Raw genomic sequence first — 22,029 nt, 5'->3', positions numbered from 1 at the left:
TACACCTAATTAAAGGTTGCACAGAGCTTTTGACGCAGTTTATCACGTTAACATCCATGAAACGAGACATCTATTTGATTCCAGGTGTCAGCGTGAATCTGCAGGAAGCGCTGATGCTCTGCAGCTGCTGCAGATGTGCCAGAAAAAGCAGAGCGTGCCAGGTCTGGTGGTTTGTGTTGGCTCCTCAACGGATCCAGTGTCCCTCTCAAATACCTTCACAGAACAATATTTGGACATGTTGTTCAAACAACACAGACAGGTATTTGTCACAGTGTTACAGCCTGGAAAACAGCTGCTTTGGCACATTGTTTTTTACTTCAGTTTACAGGACAGCACATCTCAACGCAGACATTCATTTTTATTGACTTGTGAGCTTGTAGTGCCCCCTTGTGGAAGATCTTAATATTTTTTTCTAAGAAACCAATTGTGTGTTAAGTATGAAATGAACCATTTTGATAATTTGATAAAGAAAAAAGTCCACGGTATAAGTTTGGTGTGTTTTCAGCCTCAAACACTGAGAACAACTGAATCTTCTTAAAGAATTAGTTAGTTGGTGGTAAACATGTTCTTTTACATAAATCTTGCTGGTTTTATTTGTAATTAAATATTTTTCTGTACAATGTAAAACTCTTAAGCTTCCCTCATTTCTTCATGTTTCTCTTCCCAGCAGCCAAAGCATTTTATTAGTTCCCCAGCTTTTTGAGGATCTTTTTAAAGTTATTCTTTGGATATATATTTTTTTCTCTTTCTCAGTCCAGGTTTGTACCTGGTCATTTTCAGAGGAATGTGTTTGTTTTTCTTGAAGTCTCCTAACTCTGACGTAACTCTGATGTTCCTAAGTCACCGGATGAACCAGAGTTGTGTCGACACAAACCAGAAAACCTAAAAACCAAGTTAAACTCGATCTTTAGACTCTTTGTTACAAAGACACATAATTTCTTTAGTTTAATCTGTGAAAACCAGCAAAGATCAGACAGTCTGACAGAAAACAGGATTTCAGCAGCAACAAGGTGATTCCCAAACAGCTGGTAGCTGGAAGTTTGTCTTATCTCAGCATGGAGGCAGAAACTAGACACGTGGAGGACAAAAGAAGAAGAATCAGGACTAGAAATCATCTACAGCAGATGAACAGGATCTGAAAGTGCTGTGAAAGCATCTGGACCTTCAGCTGATCCATCCACTGTTGGCTGAAGCCTCATCAGAAATGGTCTCCATAGAAACGTGGCTGTCAAGAAGCCATTCATAAGGAAGGGAAACATGGAGAAAAGGCTGAGGTAGGTCACATGACACAAGAACTGGACTGAAGATCAGTGGAAACAGGTCTGATGGAGGGACAGAGCCTCCTCAGATCCTGGACTTCAGTGGGTCTAATGGAGGGAATGGACTTTCTGTTTCCTTGAAAATATTTAAGGAAATGAGAAGGGAACAAGAACTTTGAACACTACTGCCTTGGTTACAGCTTCCTTTACGGCCCAACATCAATGAAACACAAGTGACAAAACAGACGTCATTAATATTCAGGTGTCCACAAACTATCAGTGAATTATACATTTTTTTAAATTTTTTTTATTGTACAAAAAATGCAGGAAACATGGGAAATGTACATACTGGTCATTACAAATGTAACAATGACATAAATCTCATATATTACAGATATTTTTACATTCATAGAACATCTGAAGATGCCTTAACACATAAGCCTGATTTCCAAAAGTCCAACAACCAAAAGAGACATGGAGCAGAAAGACAGCATGGACATTTGTTTAGAGGACACAGGTGAGCTGCTGCCATCTACAGAGTCTTGTATTCTGATTACAGGAAACTTTGGAGCTGCAGACCAAAAATGAAATATCTAACATACTCTGCAAACTGTCAGTAACCGGATTAAAAACCTGATCAGAGTACAAATGCTCCATGTAAACGCTCCAAGCAGAAGATTGTAAAAGAGTTGTAATTTATGTAGAATTATGATTATTTAGATTTCTGTTTCCTAATGAGTTATGAGTCTAAATTGTTTAAGTTCTGTTGTGAATTAGTTAAGTTAGCTGAAGATAGTTATGTATTTCCCTCTTGTGTCAGAATGGTCTGATCAGCCAGATTATATAGTTTCCCTTGTGTGTCAGTTAGTCTTCAGTTCCTTATATTGATGTTCTGTTTATTTGACCTCTTTTATGGGCCCAGAACTTTTACTTGGGAACTTGTATTTTTGTTGTTTTTTTTGGTCAAATTTCTTAAAAAATTCTCCTGTGCTCTGTTCATCCTTGGCCTCGGTCCCTCACACCGACAGCTCCAGATCCAGACCCCCGACCCAGAGGGAACTGGCAGAAGCCTTTCAGTATGTGGGTAAAAGTGATGGCGGTGATGTCTTCGTCATCTTTGACATCAGTTAATATTAATTTTCAAAGTGGAACTGGTCATTAGTCTTAGTAAACTCAGATAGCCTTGTATAAATTATGCTCAGACCTCGACACTGGTATCTGCAATACTGGCCCTGATGTTGGATTGAAGTCAAATCTAGTAGTATCGCACACCACATTACATCGACTTACTTTCCCTATGAAGCACTTTTTGACGAGTGAAAGGTGCCATACAAATAAACTTTACCATTAACACTAAAGTATTCACCAATAAAAACAACTGGTTAGACGGGAATCATTCTGCACACACAGCAACGTTTACTCCAGGAATCAGTGTGTTTTTTTTCTTGCTGTTTCCTGAAACCAGACAGTTCTGCACATGTCAAAATGAGTCATCCTGTTCAAACACGTGATGCATGTACATGCACATCAAGGGCCTTTTCAGGGTCAATGAAAACAGTACCGATCTGATCAGAATTATAACTTGACTGAAGAAGTTTTGCACATGTAGATGTAACTGGTGGCGTGTGACTGAGGATGACTACAGTTGTGTTTTGTGATGAATTTGATCAAGTTTAAAGAACTGAACACCGAACTTCTATCACAGAAAACATTCATCCTGTGAACTGCTGATTAAAATGCAGGAAAATTTAGTGGAAACATTAAACTAAATAGTTTGTTTTTCCTCACACGTTTCTCTCTTCACATTCTCCATCGCTGAGATGAAGATGCTTCATCAGTAAAGTGTCGATGTCATCGTTGTCTTCCTCAGATAAAAGGTTTCAGTCGGGGCTCACGGGGGAGTAAAGTTCATCATCTGATGGTCGGACAAGCGTCACAAAGGTAAGAAATCTTTATTTCTCACTCATGTAATATCTGTTTAATATTATATTTACCTGAACTCTGCAGGTTAGCTGCTTCGCCATAGAGAAGGGAGGGGTTTGTGTATATTGGAGAGTTAAAGTTGTCCTGGTCCAGTCCTGCTTCTGTAATTAGAAAACTCACTTTCAGGTTGTTTTTCACCATCTTCCCAAACAAAACTGAGTCGTAGAACTTACAAAACTCCAAATTTCTCAAAATGTTCAAGAGGAAAAGTCTGGTTCTACAACTCATTGTCATGAATAGTATGTCAACGTGATCTTTTTACATTCAAAGAGGCAAAAACTGTAATAAAACCCTCAACTTCTCTCTAAAAAATCAGCATCTCAGGTCATCTCATGAAGAAATAGCTTTATTCATCACAAACTCAAACATTATGTAACTCTGCACATTACTGCACTGACCTGGAGTAACGTTGATATAGTTGGGGTTGGCACTTATGTTTTCATAGCTTTCACCAGAAGAAGTGCTGGAGGATTCGAACGAGTCCACGGAGACCTTCGAGACTCTGGTATATTGAGGATCTATGGAGCCTCCATTTAGGTTTCTAAAGCTTCCCATCGCTTGATTTGGAGGCCCTGGACCAGAAAAATAAAATATGTTAAATTAAAGACAAATTATGATGGAATAATAACCTCCAAACATCACCCTGGAGCTACTTTTTACAGACATGTTGCTGCCATCAGATTCACTGTCAGCTCATACGGTAACATTAGGGTAGAAATGTTAACATGTCTGTTTCATCATCTGATATGTCGTTTATCTTCTACTGGGAATAAAATATGGCTTAATGAGATCTGGAAATCATTGTTTCCTGGTTTTATTTCCATTTCATACAGTGTCCCAGCTTTTTGGGGGCGTATACTACGTCGGTAACATTAAGGTAGAAATCGTACTTTAATAAAAACTCGAAATGACCTAATGTATTAATTAATGCAGGATCATGAATTCCTGTCGCTTGTCATGAAGCAATTATGGGAATATTTCACATTTAATACATCATTAATTAAATATTAATTCAATGTTAATTAATACATTGATTAATATACTGACAAATTAGTAAAATTCAGACAAAAAAACATTTTAGTTACATGCCATAGATTTTTTTTTTCTATCAGACATACTAGTTCATACTGAGTCAGCTGTGGATTAGAATGAAGGGTGTTGGCGGTTCAGTTCCTAGTGTCCTCGAGCAGCATGAGTGTCTAACAAAAAGAACCAACAGCCAGTAGTTTAGTCCTATGTGTGAATATTTTATTTATTTTATTATACTTTCTTATCTGAGCTGGGAAATTCCTTCTCTACATCTAACCCATCCTAGCTACACAGGTGGCTCCTGCACCCGAGGAGCAGTTCAGGGTAAAGGGCCTTGCTCTCAGGGGCCCACGGTGGTTCACCTCAGTTGCCGGCCCGGGAACTCAAACCCAGGTCCTCCAGACCCAAGCCCACCTCTGTAAACACTAGGCCCCTAATATGTGCATGAGTGGGAATGAACAGGCTGTCCCTGTACAAACTCTGATTGTTGTATATAGAAAAAAAATCCATGTTATGTAACCAAAATGTTTTTTGGTCTGAATTTGCTTATTTGTCAACATATTGATCAATTAATGTTGATCAATTAATTTATTAAGTGTGAAGTTTTCCCATAAATCCACACTTAGATCATTAGTTGACGATCAGCAGCAGGAATTCATGAGAGATCCCGTATTAATTAAAGCATATGATTTGTTCTCTTATCACTGTTTCTTAAAGTTTTTGGTTTTTGGATTTGGGTTTTCTTTCTTTCTTTTTTTTTTCTTTTATTTATTTATTCTCTCTTCTTTTTTTTTTTTTTTTTTTTTTTTTTCCTTTCTTTCCCCCTTCTCCTTTCCCCTCTTCCCACGTTAATGCATCAATTTCAAAACAAAACATTTCATAATTACAATAATTTAAATACAACAATTGTAATACATTCCATAGAAAGAGATAAAAAAAACAAAAAAAAAACAAAAAACAGAGAGAATTGGAGTAGGAAGAAGAATTAATCTTATTAACTCCTACCCCATCCTCATTTCTAAACGAACAGGACAGCCTCATCAACAGTAGATTCTTAAAACACAAATACATCCAGCAGATGCCTCTATTTTCTTAACCATTCAGACAATTCTTTTCATACATTTTAATTATATACTCTTTATATTTATATTTAAATTGGAGAATATTTGAACAACATTTAAGATCTGTTTTAAGTGAATTCCATTGTTTTACACCAACCACTGAAACACTCATTTGTTTGAATGTAGTTCTTGCAAAAGGATGTTGAAAATCACAATATCGTCTACTTGATTCATCATTTAGGATAAAAAGCGTTTGTAGTCCAAGTGGCAACAAGAAATGTCTAGCTTTATATATTACTAATAATGTTTTCATCACAACCAAGTCTTGCAATTTTAACAGTCCTGACTTCAGAAACAATCCTGTTGTCGACTCTTTAGGAGCAGTTTTATTAATTATTCGTATTGCCCTCTTTTGTAAGACAATTAGAGGGCTTAGATTGGTGCTATAGGAATTACCCCACACTTCCAAACAGTACATCAAGTATGGCAAAATAAGAGAACAGTAGAGAATTCGCATTGCCTTATAATTTAACATAAACTTGACCTTACTCAACACAGCAATGTTTTTACAAATTTTCTTTTTAACGAATGCTATGTGTGACTTCCATTTTAATTTTTCATCAATAACTACTCCTAAAAATCTAAATTCAGACACCCTCTTTATACTGATTCCATTTAAACTTAAATCAATATTTTCAGGGCATTTTTGATTTGTAAACAGCATAAACCTTGTTTTACTTAAATTTAAAGACAATTTATTTTCACTGAACCATTTCTGAAGTAGTACCATTTCTTGTTCTATTATTTTCATTAGTAGTTTTAAGTTCTTTCCTGACACAAAAAAATTTGTATCATCTGCGAAGAGAATAAAACGTAAAATTTTTGATACATCACAAATGTCATTAATATATAACGTAAAAAGTTTAGGTCCAAGCACAGAGCCTTGAGGGACTCCACAGAGAATTGTTTTCACCATAGATTTATGGTCAAGATACTCCACATATTGTTGTCTGTTTTCTAAATAACTAATAACCCAGTTTAACACTATACCTCTAATTCCATATGACTGTAATTTGGAAATCAGTATACGATGGTCCAAAGTGTCGAAAGCCTTTTTAAGGTCAATGAAAACTCCCACTGTGTGATTTTTGTTGTCCAGTTCTGTGGTTATGTCCTCTGTAATTTTCATTATTGCCAAAGCTGTTGAACGATTACTACGAAAACCAAACTGATTGTCATATATCAAAGAATGCTTTTCTTTTTTTTTTTTTTTTTTTTTTTTTTTTTTAACCTGTCTTGTCCAGCATCGTTGCAAACAGAATGATTGTCTGGCTGCTGTCTGGTGCTGGGCAATTTTACTCTATCAAGCAGGGATTTATACTACATGTATAAAGTCCCTCTTGATGACATGAAAAATGTTTTTTTCAAAGAATGTTTTTCAATAAAAGCGTCTAACTTTTTAACAAAAAGCTTCTCCAAAATTTTTGAAAACTCCGAAAGTAAAGATATAGGTCTATAATTTGTGATGCTTTGCCTGTTGCCTGATTTAAAAAGTGGAATAATTTTAGCCACCTTCATTTTTTCTGGAAAGACACCAGTATTTCATATTTGCTTTACATACAGATTGTGACAGAATAAAATCAACTGATTTAAACTTTGTCTGTTTATTGTTACAGTAGTGCTTGATGGGAATGTCACCATTTAAGTTTGAGATCTTTGTCTTAAATTAAAATGACTCACCTTCTTCACAGAGGCTACTAAGGCCTGGGGGCTTCAAAGAATTCATGTCTGTTCTGTAACGCTGAGAATCTGCAAAATAACACGATGCAATAGTTCCATCACAAAGCATCTTACAAACATGCAGTGCAAAGTGCATTCATCCGCACAGCAAAACAGCTCAAACCACAGAATGCAGAATGCACATGAAGCAAAGACTGAAAAACAAATTAAGGGGAAAAAAGAATGTAGCTCACTCTGAAAGGTGGATAAATTGATAGACGGGTCATTGAATGGCTCATACTGCTCATAGTCTGTATCTACTGATGTACTGTCAGCACTACTAAACTGGGTCCAAAGATACCTGGGATTGGAGGGGGCTTTTTGAGACAAAAATAAAATAAAAAAGCTTGATTAGATGATCAGCGCTGCACAAATTAGTAACACCACAGTGCATGAGTAAAATAATCGCAGGGTATAATGAAGGAAAAAGCAGAAGTGATTAGTACGTGAGGGAATATAAAACATTCTTAGAGATGTTAGACCACTTACCATCGGTCTGCTGCGGGTTGGCCGTGACTTTGACCAGATTGACGGCCTCTGTGTTGTCGTTATGAGGCTTTTCACAAGACGGCCGTGAGCTGGTGCGCGACTGCTGGATTAAGAAAGCTGCAAAACACACAAAACAAAAGGTAGATTGGTCAGGCTCCTATAATGTGACTGAAGACTTTGTTTGTAGTGTTTATTTGTTTCATCCAATGCAAGGGGTGAATACAAACTTCTTACACTGTGGATTCAGCCCAGATTTTACTGAGAATATTGTTTGGTTTCTTTTGTTTTTTCTGGTCTTAATTTACAATTATTGCTTGAAGTGTTCTTGTTTTGCATGTATTAATCCTTTTTGTTTACAGGGTTCTAACTGCAATGTGATCTTAACCCATGCTTGAGCTTTATATTAGTGAATTGTCAGGTTTTATATGCTTTCAACTATGTTCTTTTAAAACAATCTTAATTGTTAAATAAAATATTGCTTTTGTAAGGGAATCCGTCTGCCAAGGTGCCATTTATTTGAAGCTGCGTCTTAGTCTTAGATTTACTGGGGGTTTAACTCCCCCAGATGAAAATTGATCATAATAAAAGTAATATCCCTTTGCACTTGCCACACTTGATAGTCAAAAACACTGTATAATGACAATAATGCCCATTCTATGCATAAAGTAGCAAAGAAGAGTTGAATCGGCAGCTAATTAGTTAGCTTTGGCACGCTAATAACCACAGCAGTAGTGTGGTAGATGTGCCCATAATTTATTTAGAACATGACAGAATAACCAACAACAAATAAAGAAAGCAAGCAGGTGGAAAGTCATCACACTAAAACATAAGCAGAAAAAAAGTAATTTCACGTCTGAAAAGGAATGGGAAGAAGTCTAAACTTATTTATTCCTAGCCCCCTTCCACATCAAGACAATGACCTCTGGTGTGCCGCAGGGATCCGTTCTGGGGCCTGTGTTCTTCTCATGATACATGTTGCCTTTAGGACCGATTATTAAACGCCATAATATGTCTTTTCATCTGTATGCAGATGACCTGCTAATATATCTACCAGTCACTCTCATTTCTCCACTTAGTCTAAACTCCATTAATGGCTGCTTAAAGGACATTAACCACTGGATCTCTCAAAACTTCCTCCACCTAAATAACGACGAAACAGATTGGATTTTTTATAATGCTTCCAATAAGCCAGACACAGCTGTTCCCAGTCTAGGTCTGTCAGCCCCCCACTACAATCAGGTGGTTAAAAATCTGGGGGTAAAGCGGTAAAACTGTTGCTTGAAATTGGACAATCTAGTCGATGCTGTTGTGAAAACAAGCTTCTTCCAGCTTCATCTTTTGTCCAAAGTCAAGCCTTTTGTCAGCCACAGTGATCTGCAGAAGGCCTTCCGTCTCTTTGTGAGCTTCAGACTTGACTCCTGCAATGCTTTATTGTTGGTATCAACCCTGCACCTCCCGTTCACAGCTTGTAAAACATTCTGCCACTCGTTTCCTAACCAGCAGCCGGAAGCACGAACATGCCACTCCCATCCTGGTAGCGCTGCACTGGCTCCCGTTTCAGTTCAGGATACAGTAGAAAGCGTGGTGGTTTGTTTTTAAAGCTCTAAATGGCTTCGCACCTCCTTATTTATCAGAACTGTTTAAAAAAATCCACTAAAAATCTCTAAGCTCATAACCTTGGAGTTTTGATAGATTCAGATCTGACTTGCAGCCACATCAAAGTTGTCACCAAGACATATTTTTACCAGTTCAACAACAGAATTAAAAGTTTTATCTCCCAAAAAAAGAGCAGAAGAAACTCCTCCATGCGTTCATCTCCAGTAGACTGAATTACTGTACTGGTCTTTAACTGGTCTTTAACAGAACGGTTGAGGCCCAGAATCCATCTGTGATATGATCAGAGAATATGAACCTAGCCTAAATAGCTCCTGATAGGTCGTGGTTAGCGCCTTGCATGGCAGCTTCCGCCATCAGTGTGCAAATGTGTGTGTGATGTATATTGTAAAGAGCTTTGGGTAAAAGCGCTATATAAATACAGAACATTTTAAAGATATTTTTCTCATGTACCTATACTTAATCGTTTTGATTTCATTTTGATTTAATCATTTTGCACACACTTTTAATTAGGTCTTTTGTTTCTCTTCTTGTTCTTTCATGTACTTTCTGCACCGCGTAACCTTCTGGAAAGCACTTTGGATTGTCTTGTACATAAAATGTGCTACAAATAAATTTGCCTACGACTGATGTCAGGCCTCTCTGGTTCACTCTGTATATTATTACATTACAGTCATTAAGCAGACACTTTTCTCCAAAGCAACTTACATCTGAGACCAGGCAGAAGCATTACGGCTCTTACCCAAGGATCCTTAACTGTAAACTCATGACGGGACATCCAGAACAAACAACCATCATCTAATCAGGTTGTAACATTTCATGGTGGCAGGAAGTCTGCAATCTTGCTGCAGTGCTTCAAGAAAACCCTGCTGCACACATCTCTACCTCAGTAGCGCTGCCTCGTATCAGAAGGATAAGCTGTTCTTATAAACTTCTACAGAGGAGCAACCGACTGGAAACATCAAATCTTTGCTGGTATACTTTGATGGTAAATCTTAAACTAATCCTTGAGATTGGTTGAAAAGGAAGTTTGCTGCGCTGAAACCAGCAGATGCATCTTTCCTCTTCTAGATGTCTTCAAACGCTGCATGAAACCTGCAGGAGATGAAAGCAGACACGACTTCACCAGAACTAACCATTCCTCTTTCTGTATAGGCAGCAGATGATGGTGTTTATGATGAGAAGCACGAGGAGCACGAGAGACAGAGTGATGGTGCTCAGAAGTGCCAGAAACGACATCTCCAAGCTTTCAGCAGCAGCCGCTGAGGTTGTCCCTGCTGGGTGAACAGACCAAGACAGAGACTTACAGGGAGTTTGTTGTCCTTCAGTCTTTCAGAGACACCATGCTCTGTAACAAGGAATATTTCTATTTGATGTGTTGATAATCTGAATGAAATCTTAAATATTTACCAGTTGTGCCTTCTGTCACCACCTCTGTACCAACTGTGGTGGGTCCGGGAAGCCCGAGGGATCCTGCAGGACAAAAAGAAATAAAGTAAATTTTTTAATAATATTTCTGAAGCTGAAATCATCAGTGAGAATTTTTGCAGAAAATAAAAGACAACTCTGTTGTTTTGATTTAGTCTCATTTGGGATTTTCTGTTTTGTTTTTTACTTTATTTTTTCAATTTTTATGCTTTTTTTTTTAGATTAAATAAACTTATTTTTTAAATGCATTTTGACCTTTAACAGGTTCCCAAAGGTTTTTGTTGTTTTTGCTTTTCCTGCATGATTTAGCAACTAATCAGAATTCAATTTCTCTTCTCTGAATCTCTGGGAACTGGGATGTTTAGAGGAATTTGTCCTTTTTTTTTATCAGCTTAATGACAGTAGAGTCTCTTGTGTTAAACCTCTGAGCAACTCTGGACTCAGCCTGGTCTCTGGAGGCTCATCTTAAGTCACTGGTTCTCTTCTGTTTTTATCATTTAAAAAACTGCCAAGCAGAGTTTCATCGTGTCTCACCCTGAGCTGGAGATGGCCCTGCATGTTTTTATTTCATCACACCTACATCAGGATTTCTCGGCCCTGGTCCTCGGGGATGCTAAGCCTGCATGTTTTAGAGGTTTCCACACTTTTAACAGTCTAAAATGTCTTGGTGTCTGGATGCATGAAAGCAGTTGGGATTAAGATCCTTCATGACAAATCCTGCAATGTTTCTGCTCCTCTGTTTTGTTTTGTGTTTTGATTTTTTTATAGTGTCTTTTGTTGTTAACTTCTTGTTTAGTGACTACAGTCTTGAAGAGTAAAACAAGAAGCAGCTACAGCTTTCATCATCCCTGAGCTTTAATTTAGCCTCAGCATAGCGTCAGCTAGCAGAGAACGACACTAACCCGCTGAAGTGATTTAAAAAACCTTTAACCCATAAGAGCCCGACGTGACACATTTTTTACATACAGTTTCTGAGACATTTTGCTTCAATTTATGGTTTAAACTTTGCTCAAAATCCTGTTGAACACAATCTGATACTTGTCTTCTGTCCCCTAATAGATACCCAGAAGCAAAAAACTATATTATAATATTTTAAAACTACCACATGGTAATAAATGTTAGATATCCCTCCCACCAAAAAAAAACTTACATTTTTTTCTTACATTTTGTTAAAGGGCCAAATAAAGACCTCATATTTTAAAAATGTGACTTTTATTACCATTTTTCTGATTTGACTCAACTCCTTTTTATTGCAACCAAAAGGTCACATGACACTTTTCTCCACATCTTTTTGTAAATTCTGGCTTGCTTTCCTTTTCTCTTGAGCAAACCTAAAGTAACCTTGATCCGTTTCATGATTTGAATGACTGGAAGGACTAAAAACAGCTCAAACCTAACCCATTCTCCAGGGATGAAGAGCATGTCTGTGTACAATGAGCTTAGTCGCCACCGCTTCATGTTACGTATAACTAATGGAGCAGATGCCACACGAATAAAAGCAATAACAACCAGAACTCTGACACTCACCATTACAGATGACACCAGAAGGTTTTGAGTCCGCACACAGGAAACGGTGGTTGATGAACTCCTTGCACTGCCATAGACTCTCAGATGAAGGGCAGGAATATGAGTACAATGGTGTCGTATTGGTGTGGGTGAAAGGTGGAAGAAACTGAGTATATTTCTCTGGCTGAGCACCACAGTGCAGCATGGAGCACACCATGGACGCCATGTCAACATTCCAGGTGTTGTCACACAGCGACCCCCAACTGCCATTACGATGGATCTCCACTTTACCAGAGCAGCGATCCAGGCCTCCAGTCAGTCTGACGGCTCTCATCTCTGCACAGAAAAGCAGATTTGATGAGCTATGACAATATTAGAGGGACATAAATAACATTTGCTACAGTAAGATATTACTAACAGGCTTTCTGTGCAGAAGGTAATTATTAAATAGTCATCAAATTTGGTGTAGAAATCTATATCTCCTGCAGTTTAATAATAAAAAAAACAATTATTGTATTGCATGTACTGAAACAACGACACTGGTCCAATTAACACTGACATTAACACGTCAAATGTCAAAACATGTCACATGTCAATTTTACTGTAACACATGTTCACGGGCTGCCTCTGGATTGGGAGCAGGTTTGATTTGATGGCATAATGGAGGAAACTTGAGAAAATGAGTAAGAATAAAGAAAAGTATTAAACTCTTGTTTCAAACTAATAAAAAGTGAAAATACTAAACGAGATGTCTAATGTAAAACCAAACTGGAGCAACACCAATGCTACAACATAAAAATGAGTCCTCGGTGAAGAACGAACACCAGCTAACGTGTCATGTTAGCATTTTAATGTAAATGTTTTTTTATTAGACACAATGGAGGCTAGAAGAACTTATGTTAACTGAAGTTTGGGCTAGGAGGTAGAGCAACGTTTTAAATTTTGTCTCATATCTTCTCAAAAGAAGCAACTTGTTTATTTTGTTGGTCTAATGGTTCCTAAATTCAGTTGAAATGTCACAAAAACTTGCACAGACACTTTATTTAACTAATCTTTGTCAGCCTGTAAGCCAAACAAATTTTACATAAAAGTTTAACCAAAATCAAAATACCAACATTGCCAGAAGTTTTCAACTGACCTGCTTACATTTGAAGTTATTGTATTTTTTAAAAGATTTTTGCTTTTCAGACATTTTGTCTGTTGGGTGTGTTGCATTTATTCCTTCATATCAGCGAGTATTTGTCGGGTTTAGTCTCAGGAGGCGGAGGAAAGCGGTCATTCATGTGATCAAACTTATTGGTTCCTAAAACTTCATTCAGAGTGGAGTTAAAATCATGTCATCGTAGCAAGATTTTTTTTTTTTTTCCTCTTTCCACATTTAGCTGCTTCCCTCATTTTCAAATGCACATGAAAAACCACAGCCATGACAAAAGTACACACATTTCTGCAAGTTCAGTTAGGAGGCAGAAGGGGCGGCAGTGGAGTAAAAACCACTGGTTTGTTTCTTGTTTGGAATGATTGTTTTTTACACTTTGTAAAATAATATGAAAACATCAAGGTTTGGCTTAAAACAGGCCATCTGTCACAGAGTGCTCCATTATCTAGGTTTCCAGGGTTACAAATTTAAGCTCAACTACAAACAAAGGGCAGGAATTTAATTTCCCACAAGAATTTAGACAATTTGTGTCCACCTGCACAAACCGTGATCATTTTGTTTCATGAATATTAGACCAGCCTGCTGAAATAAGTGGTTGCATGTTTGTTTTATCTTATTGAATGAGACTTTGACCTGAGCACACAACACCGGCATCCTCTTTGTGTCCACAGTCGGATTCATCTTGAGCAGCCGGACAGGACCACAGGTTCTCCTCGCTGCCGGTGCAGTTCAGTTCGTCCAGGTGGACGGGCCCTCTGCCGGGGGGAAAGGAGCCACCCTCACCCGTCACATCGAGGGCGTACCCACAGCCAAGCTGAGCGCACACCACATCAGCGTCCCTCAGGTCCCACTGGTCGTCACACACTGTGCCCCACTTCCCTTCTCTCCAGACCTCCACCCGTCCAGCACAGCGGTCTGACCCTCCTGCCAACCGTACAGACTGACGACCTGAAGATTACATGGTTATACTGTTAATCATAGATTTAAAATTTGTTTTTTGTTTATTTTTTATATCAAGTGTGCTTCTTCAAAGTTTTTAGTGACCCTATTTCTACTAAAGGACCAGGATTGAGGATTCCTGACCTAAAGCATACCTTGATGCAAGGATCACCAACTCCAGGCCATTTGGGCCAGTGTTATGTAAGCTTTAAATGTAAGACCTAATTCAAATGAATGGGTCATCAAGAAGCTGGTGCAGAACTTGCAGGACACTGGCCCCAGAGGTCTGGAGATGGTGATCCTGCCTTTAATGCCTTAAAGTATAACCCAGTGGCCCACATATGGCATGGATAAATCTGGACCACATAAACTAAACCACATGTAGCATTTAATTATATAAACATTGGCTTCATTGCCAGACATGGCCGACATCCGGTTGACATATCCCTTGCCATGCCAGCACTGATATCTTCGCACCAGATCTGGCCCAGATCTGGCCGTAATGCAGGCCTGGTCAAAGCAACAGTAAATATGCAACATGTAACATGCAAAAAACATGCATGTTTTCACGTGCCTCCCAGCACAGATGCCTTACTTGCACATGTTTTACCATTAGTTCTTTCATCCCATCACCACTTTGCACAAAGTCTAAGTCTCTTACCACAAACAACATCGGTGATCACAGAGCAGCTACTTCCTGCAGTCTCAGAGCAGTTCTGCAGACGCTGGTCTTTGAAGAAGCAGTGGTGAAAGCAGCTGGTGTTGGGAGCTGAGCTGGTTTTTTCTACATTAAAAATGCTGCCACAGTCGAGATCCTGGCAGATCTGTTGAGCCAACTGGTCTGCAGAGTCTGAGGGGAGCGGTACCATGTCGTTACTCCTGTTTCCAGACATCCTGAGAGTCCAGCGGCATTTCGCAGCGAGATGGTGAACATACGGGTCGTCTGAGGACAGACATAAAAAAACAAAGTGATGCTTCCAGGCAAACTCATGTCACTTCTCATGCTCTGTTTCTAGACTTGGGTGTTCCTGGCAGCTACTGTGCTATTGATTTTACACCCGATAACATAAAATCATCAGCGTAGGACTGAGATGTGCTGGAAATGTTGGTTTAGTAGGTGACAGGAAATTACAACAAAATGGAAACAAAGGTTCATAAAATTATGTTTTTACTGTCATAACTAAAAACAAACTAAATTAATCCATTCCACTATATGAGGATGTGAGTCCTCTTTTATATTTTATTTTGGGAGGTGAGGTTGTATCGTGAAAGACATCTTTAACTTTAAAAAGCTATTGACTCTAATCTGAATCCCTCTCCCACATAACCAGTTTAATCTAACTATTCATTTTTAAATGTCTCACATATAAGATCTGCGACAGGTGGAAAGTAAATCAGAAATATCAGTTAGAAAACTGCAAAGCGCAGGAACATATTTTATCGTTTAAACATCAGTTTCTTCCTGAGGGATTTTAAAACGAAGCAAACTGATCAAAAGTAATAAAATGAAAACTGAAAATCTTTTAAAAAATAAATTAAATGGTGCGCTGGCTCCTTCCTGTCTCTTCTCCCTGTGTTGGGGTGTGCATATAATGCCCCATTTACATCTTAAAACATTCATAGTTGTACTTTAACGGGAAATGTATAGTCAAATGTGAGTAACTGGTTAGGAAGCCACACAGTAACATTTACTCAGACTGGTGTGGTGATGCTGGAGATCGATGTGTGTCTGTAAAGACATTATGTCCTCCTCCGGTGGCCTGTCAATCACCTGAGTGGCACCCGGGGTGTCCAATCAGATCTGAGGTGGTCAGTGCCACCCTGGCCACCCCTGTAACTCCGCCCCTGGCAGTCCAACTTTCGGTTAAGTTAGTGGTTCAAGGTTGTTGAAAAACCTCCGTGCAGCATGGCATGACTGTATCTGCAGCTTTGCAGTAACCATGCATGTTGGTGGCTTCTCTGCAGTACAGCACAGAAACGTAGCTGAGAAGCTTTATTTTATTAAAAGAACTTGATTAATCTTTTCCCTTTTCTTTCTTTTAACCAGTTTCTGAACGTGAAGTAAGTCATTTGTGTTTTTAGATGCCGATTTAATCTCAGACCTGTAAAAATTTAGTTGCTTTGATTCATTTTTTTTACTTGGAGAGCATCAGGTTTCTTTTTACTGGCATTTAAAACAAGTTTAAAATTATGCAAAGTTCACTGGACAATAAACCTTATTGTACTTGACAGAGATAAAACAGCAGTTTGAGTTAATGTTGCATCTTAAAATGAATGATCTTAAATGTGATTCTCAGTATGAAGTGACATTAATTGTATTTTTATGTGGCTCCATGTTCCAGCTGGCACATTTGAAGAACCGTCTTACAGGTCATAGCCATCTTTTTCCAGTTTATATCTCTGCGTTCAACAGGTGGAAATTCTACTAATCAACTTCACTTTTTTTTCATTTATATAAAGCTTTTTTCTTTGCACACATATTTAGCCATTTTTTTGTGACCAGTTTTACTTTTACCATCTTTACAAATATAAGAGACAGATTATTAGGATGAGATGTTTCTAAGACAGAAACTGTTAAGTGGGATATCACTTCTACACAAGCTGCAAGAAACTTTGTTTGCAGGGCAAAGCAGAGTCTGCGTAGGAGATGGAGTGTGGGTTTCTTCAGTTTGATTTGCACCTGCAGAATTTACCCCCACATCCTGTGACAATAAGACTTCCCTGCAGCTTGTGCAGAGTGCTTCTGCTGATTGTGGAAAACAGGACATAGTCTCTACAGATTACTGAACAGTGGGCAAAAAGGAGTTATATGAAACTGTAGGTAAAGTTTTCACTTACTTATGAACACTTCTTGCAACTTCTCGTTTCTTTCTGCTTTCACGCTGGCGTTAGCTGTTCTGTCAGTGGTTGTGTTTGTCAGAGTGGTTGAATTTTGAAAAGCTGAAAAAAAAAATAGGTTTTACTTTCACTCTCAGTAATGCCATAAACATCCAGCCAACACACCAAATCACCACATCAAACATCTTCACCACCACAGGACTTCTGAAGAATCGAAATCTTGACCAAGTGAGTAGATTTTGGTTGAGGTATGTAAATGAATTAAAATGCACACACACACACACACACACACACACACACACACACACACACACACACACACACACACACACGTGAAACTCCAAAAATCTGAATATCTTGTAAAACTTAATTTATTTCGTTTAAATAAGTTGTATATTTGCAGCTTATTAAAATCCCCCAAAAAAAAAATCTCAGAAAATTTGAAAACTAAATTAAAAAATAAATAAATATAAAGGATACTGAATCCAGAAATATGACCTTCTGAAGAGTCTAGTCCTGCATATGAAGCTAGTTCTCGGTCTAGGCCTGCATATGAACCAGGTCTTGGTCTAGTCCTGCATATGGACCGGGTCTTGGTCTGAGCCCTTCTGCATGGACTCCTGCCTCCATGCGGCTTGGATGTTACCAGCCTGGTGTCCTGCTGGGTAGAATGAAGACCAGGATGCTTCAGTCCTTCAGCTCTTCTGCATGGCTCCGTCTCATGTGTCTCATCTTCCTCTTGCCAACACTCCATAGGTTTTCTACGGGGTTCAGGTCTTGAGAATCTGTGGCCAGTCCAGCCCTGTAATCCTTGGTCATTGAACCAGGTTCTGGTTCTTGGGGCAGTGTGGGCAGGTGCCGAGTCCTGCTGGAAAATAAATTCAGCATCTCCACATCTCCACAAAGGAAACATGAAGAGCTCTAAAACCTCCTGGTAGATGCTGCGTGGACTCTGGACTTAATAAAGCCCAGTGGACCAGAACCAGATGTCATGGCTCCCACATCACTACCCACTGTGGAAACATCACGCTGCACTTTAAGAGTCTTGGATTGTTGCCTCTCCAGTCTTCCTCCAGACTCTGGGACCTTGCTCATCGGAAAAGAGCTCTTTAGACCACTGCTCAGCAGATCGGGTCCTGGTTTCTTTAGTCCAGGTCAGAAGCTGCTGGTGTTCTGTTGTGTTCAGGAGCAACTGGACTAGAGGACTACGACTCGTAAAGTCCAGGTCCAGGATCCGTCTGTGTGTGGTGGCTCTGGAAGCTCTAACTCCAGCCTCAGTCCAGTCCTGGTGAAGCTCCCCCACATTTCTGATCGGCCTTTTCCTGACCGTCCTCTCCAGCTGCTTCATCCTGTTTCAGCTTCTCCTTCCACTCGGCTTCTTCTTGATGCGCTTTGATGCAGCACCTTGAGAGCATCCAGCTTCTTCTGCAGTCACCTGCTGAGGCTTTCCCTCCTTGTGGAGGGAGTCAGTGATGGTTTTCTACCCAACTGTCAGGTCAGCAACATTCCCCATGATGCTGGACTCCCCTGGAACAGACTGAGACCATCTAGATGCTCAGGAGGCCTCTACAGGTGTCTGGATTAATTAGTTGATTAGAGTGCGGCTCTTAGAGGCTACAGCACTGAACCTTTTCCCACTGTTTTCGGTGTTTTCATAAGATGTAAGTCATAATCATAAAATTATATCAAATAAATACTTAAAATATCTCCTTTTGCATGTAATGAGTCTGTGTTATATTAGTTTCACTTTTTAATTGAATTACTGAAATAAATCAAGTTTTGAGCAATGTTCAATTTTTTGAGTTTCACACACACACACACACACACATATATATGTGTTTGTGTGTGTGTGTGTATGTGTGAAACTCAAAAAATTGAACATTGCTCAAAACTTGATTTATATATAGATATATATATATATATATATCTATATATATATATATATCTATATATATATAGATATATATATATGTATATATGTATGTATGTATGTATATATTGAATGGATGAGAGAGAGACCGCCCACGGAGGGCGAGGGGACAATTATTATATATATATATATATATATAATAATAATATATGGGCAGCTGTAGCTCAGGAGGAAGAGCAGTCGTCTTTTGACTGGAAGGCAGGCTTCCGTTGACTACATGCCGAAGTGTCCTTGGGCAAGACACTTAACCCCACATTGCCTCCCGATGTGTCTATCGGGGGTGTGAATGTGTGTGTGAATGGGTGAATGTGATAAGTAGTCTAAAGCGCTTTGAGTGGTCAATCTGACTGGAAAAGCGCTTTATAAGTACAAGTCCATTTACCATATACATATTTATTTTCCCCAGGAATCATTGTGTTGCTGCAAAAATCTTATTTTCTGTTAAACTGTGTCATTTTTGCTGTTTTTTAGAAATGAATCTAAAGAAACAAGAACAAATTATTTGTCTCTGTGACATACTTCTGGTAACAAAAAGCCTAAAGATATCATTTAAAAAAATTTTTATTGCATTGTCTGTTATATGAACTATTGCTCAAGACCGATTAGAAAACCGGCTCCTTAGAATGAATATATAAAGAATTAAAGGTTGCACAGGACTGTCTTTTGTTCCTAATCTGCGCCACTGCCAACGTATAAACTATCTTTATGTTGGAAAAGAATACAGAGGACACAAACAAAAGATGATGGGTTCAAGACTAAACAAAAATTTAAAACAAAATCAGAATGTTTTATTAACAATCTTTAGGGTTACAAAGAAAATGTTATTTTTAGAATGAATCTAGGATGCATCACATGGCGCTTAATCTTTACCAAAATGATATACTGCGTTTTTCTACCACAGATAACTTTCAATACTTTTTCAAGCAAAAGTATTTTTTACCCCTACATGCTTTTTGTGGCCTTCTTTGTATCTAATTGATTAATTTGCTTTTATTCACATATGTATTTATTTTGTTATTTATAATTTATTTATTTAGTTGTATTTTGTTTTATTCCAGTCTTTTTTTTTCCTGATTTTTTTTCTCCTTTATATGTTGTTTTTATATAATGGTGAATAAATTCAGGTGTCAAGGGGTTAAAAAAAGGAAACAGAATAGAAATACATACCTGTATCTACCAGACAAGGTGATAAAAGGAGATTAAAACATAGTAGATTATAGAATAATAAGTTATCTTGTCTTATAAAATCTTATAATAATATAATAATATATTTATAAAGTCTTATAAAATGCAGTTAAGCTGATGAAAGTGGAAAACATTACCTTGACAAAGACAGCCCAGCTGGATAATTAAAAGAGATTTCAGCATCTTCGTTTCCTCAGTCTCTCGGCTCCAAGCTGAACGTCAAACCTGCTCAAACTGAAATCAGCCAAAGCTGCCTGCACGTCTGGTTTCCTCTCATGACCCCGCGTGACGTTGCACCAAGAAACCTTTTTTGTTGAATTTAAACAGGAAGTGAAAACTTCAAGATTTTACCACTGATGCCCTTAAGAGAAGTAAAAAAAACAAGGAACCAGTACCATGGTACAGTACAACACATAAACCTTCAGGTTTGAAGGACTGACTGGATGTTTCTGTTGTAAATATTAACATTTGGCTCATGGTACAAACTATGTTAAAAAATGCAGGTAAAACTTTTATTACCTTCTTATACAAAATGATTTAATTTTATCATGATAAAAGAAGTCAGTTTTGGTTTTCTCATATTAAAATAAAAATGTTTATTAAACCCAACGAGAGGGGGACTATATTTACCCAGAACCCATTGCAGGGAGGGCCCCTCAAAAAGTTTCTTTTGTTTCCGTTTAGATTTAAGAAGAATTAATGTCTAAATTAAATTAATCTTGGCTGATCAGAATGAAAGACATAATTTTACATTAACAATAATGACGGATGTACGACCCTTTTATAGATATGCAAAATGGTTTAGTCCACACCTGCATTTACTGGTGTTACTGGGGAGGATCAGGACATCTAGGCTGCATGCAAGTTCCTTCCCTCAGGACAACAGGAAAATGAATCAACTGCACAAGCTGCCCTCACCTGCTTCAGGGAATGAAGGAGTTGAACATCCAATGCACTTATTTCTGACTAAGGACATATCCAGCACCTTGCCACATCCATGCTGCTTTTAAGTTTTAGCCTACCATGTTTTTTCCATTTATATTTAAATTTTTCAGAACTGTCAACGTTTTTTTAATCGGGTGGTTTTTTTTTTTTTAATTTATATTTTTCATTGTGGATGATTTCCTACAATGTGTAAGTGAGTACTGATTAAACTGAGAATGATTTTTCACTTCCTTATGCTGAAGGTGTATAATGAAAGTGATAACTTAATTGGTACTGTGTGTAAAAATTACTGCCATCTAGTGGTAAAGATGGGTAAAGCAATGACTTCAAACGAAAACAACAGTTGTGAATGTATGGTGGCCGTCAGTGGCCAAAATGTCTCCAGAGAAACATGTTTTCATGTGTGAGTGGATCCAGTGGCCTCAGGTGCAGCGATGACTGCACTACAGGTAAATACTTCAACATTGTGTTTTTTTTTTTGCGGTGAGTTTTCAAGCCGCTCCTGGAAAAAAGTTTTTCAGATAAATGATCAAACTATTTAATATTATTTTGCAGTGGAGAGCTGAGAAAAATACTGCCCATGTTTAGTTCTAGGCATCTAATCAGTGTTATTTAGAGCCAAAACGTCCTCCGGGGGGGCTTCATGTAGCTGCTGGAGAAATGGCTCCTCTTTCAGCACCTTTGTCTGCCAGTCCAGGGGAACTGTCCCCGATGTCCATGCGATGCTGCAGAGGCGTGTCAGCCAAGACAGCCCTACAGCATCCAGAGCCTTAAAGAACTCTGGGTGGACCTCATCCACCCCCAGGGCCTTGCCACTGAGGAGCTCTTAAACCACCTCCGTGACCTCAGCCCCAGAGATGGAAGAGCCAGCACCAGCTACTCCAGACT

General features: G+C 38.4%; 1 protein-coding gene across 3 annotated transcripts; it reads right to left on the bottom strand.

Annotated features, from left to right (window-relative positions):
- Positions 1-1,543: 1,543 nt before the first annotated feature.
- Positions 1,544-20,532, bottom strand: LOC121628218 (T-cell differentiation antigen CD6-like). Of its 3 annotated transcripts, XM_041967196.1 has the most exons (13): positions 20,334-20,532; positions 17,082-17,183; positions 14,905-15,186; positions 13,938-14,252; positions 12,170-12,484; positions 10,625-10,687; positions 10,351-10,491; positions 7,601-7,717; positions 7,306-7,428; positions 7,073-7,141; positions 3,641-3,814; positions 3,254-3,343; positions 1,544-3,120 (listed from the first exon to the last, which is right to left on the bottom strand). In XM_041967196.1, the coding sequence occupies exons 1-13, from the start codon at positions 20,377-20,379 to the stop codon at positions 3,044-3,046; spliced, it is 1,914 nt and encodes a 637-aa protein (XP_041823130.1). In that variant the 5' UTR covers positions 20,380-20,532; the 3' UTR covers positions 1,544-3,043. The 3 variants fall into 3 exon arrangements, with proteins under 3 accessions (XP_041823130.1, XP_041823131.1, XP_041823132.1); XM_041967197.1 differs by lacking the exon at positions 7,306-7,428 and having other exon boundaries at positions 3,641-3,815; positions 7,068-7,141; XM_041967198.1 differs by lacking the exon at positions 7,306-7,428 and having other exon boundaries at positions 20,334-20,529.
- Positions 20,533-22,029: the final 1,497 nt, after the last annotated feature.

This window comes from Melanotaenia boesemani, chromosome 17 (assembly GCF_017639745.1).
Source record: "Melanotaenia boesemani isolate fMelBoe1 chromosome 17, fMelBoe1.pri, whole genome shotgun sequence".
Lineage (NCBI taxonomy): Eukaryota > Metazoa > Chordata > Actinopteri > Atheriniformes > Melanotaeniidae > Melanotaenia > Melanotaenia boesemani.
Note: the sequence above shows the minus strand (reverse complement) of the source record. Positions and strands in the feature narration are given on the sequence as shown.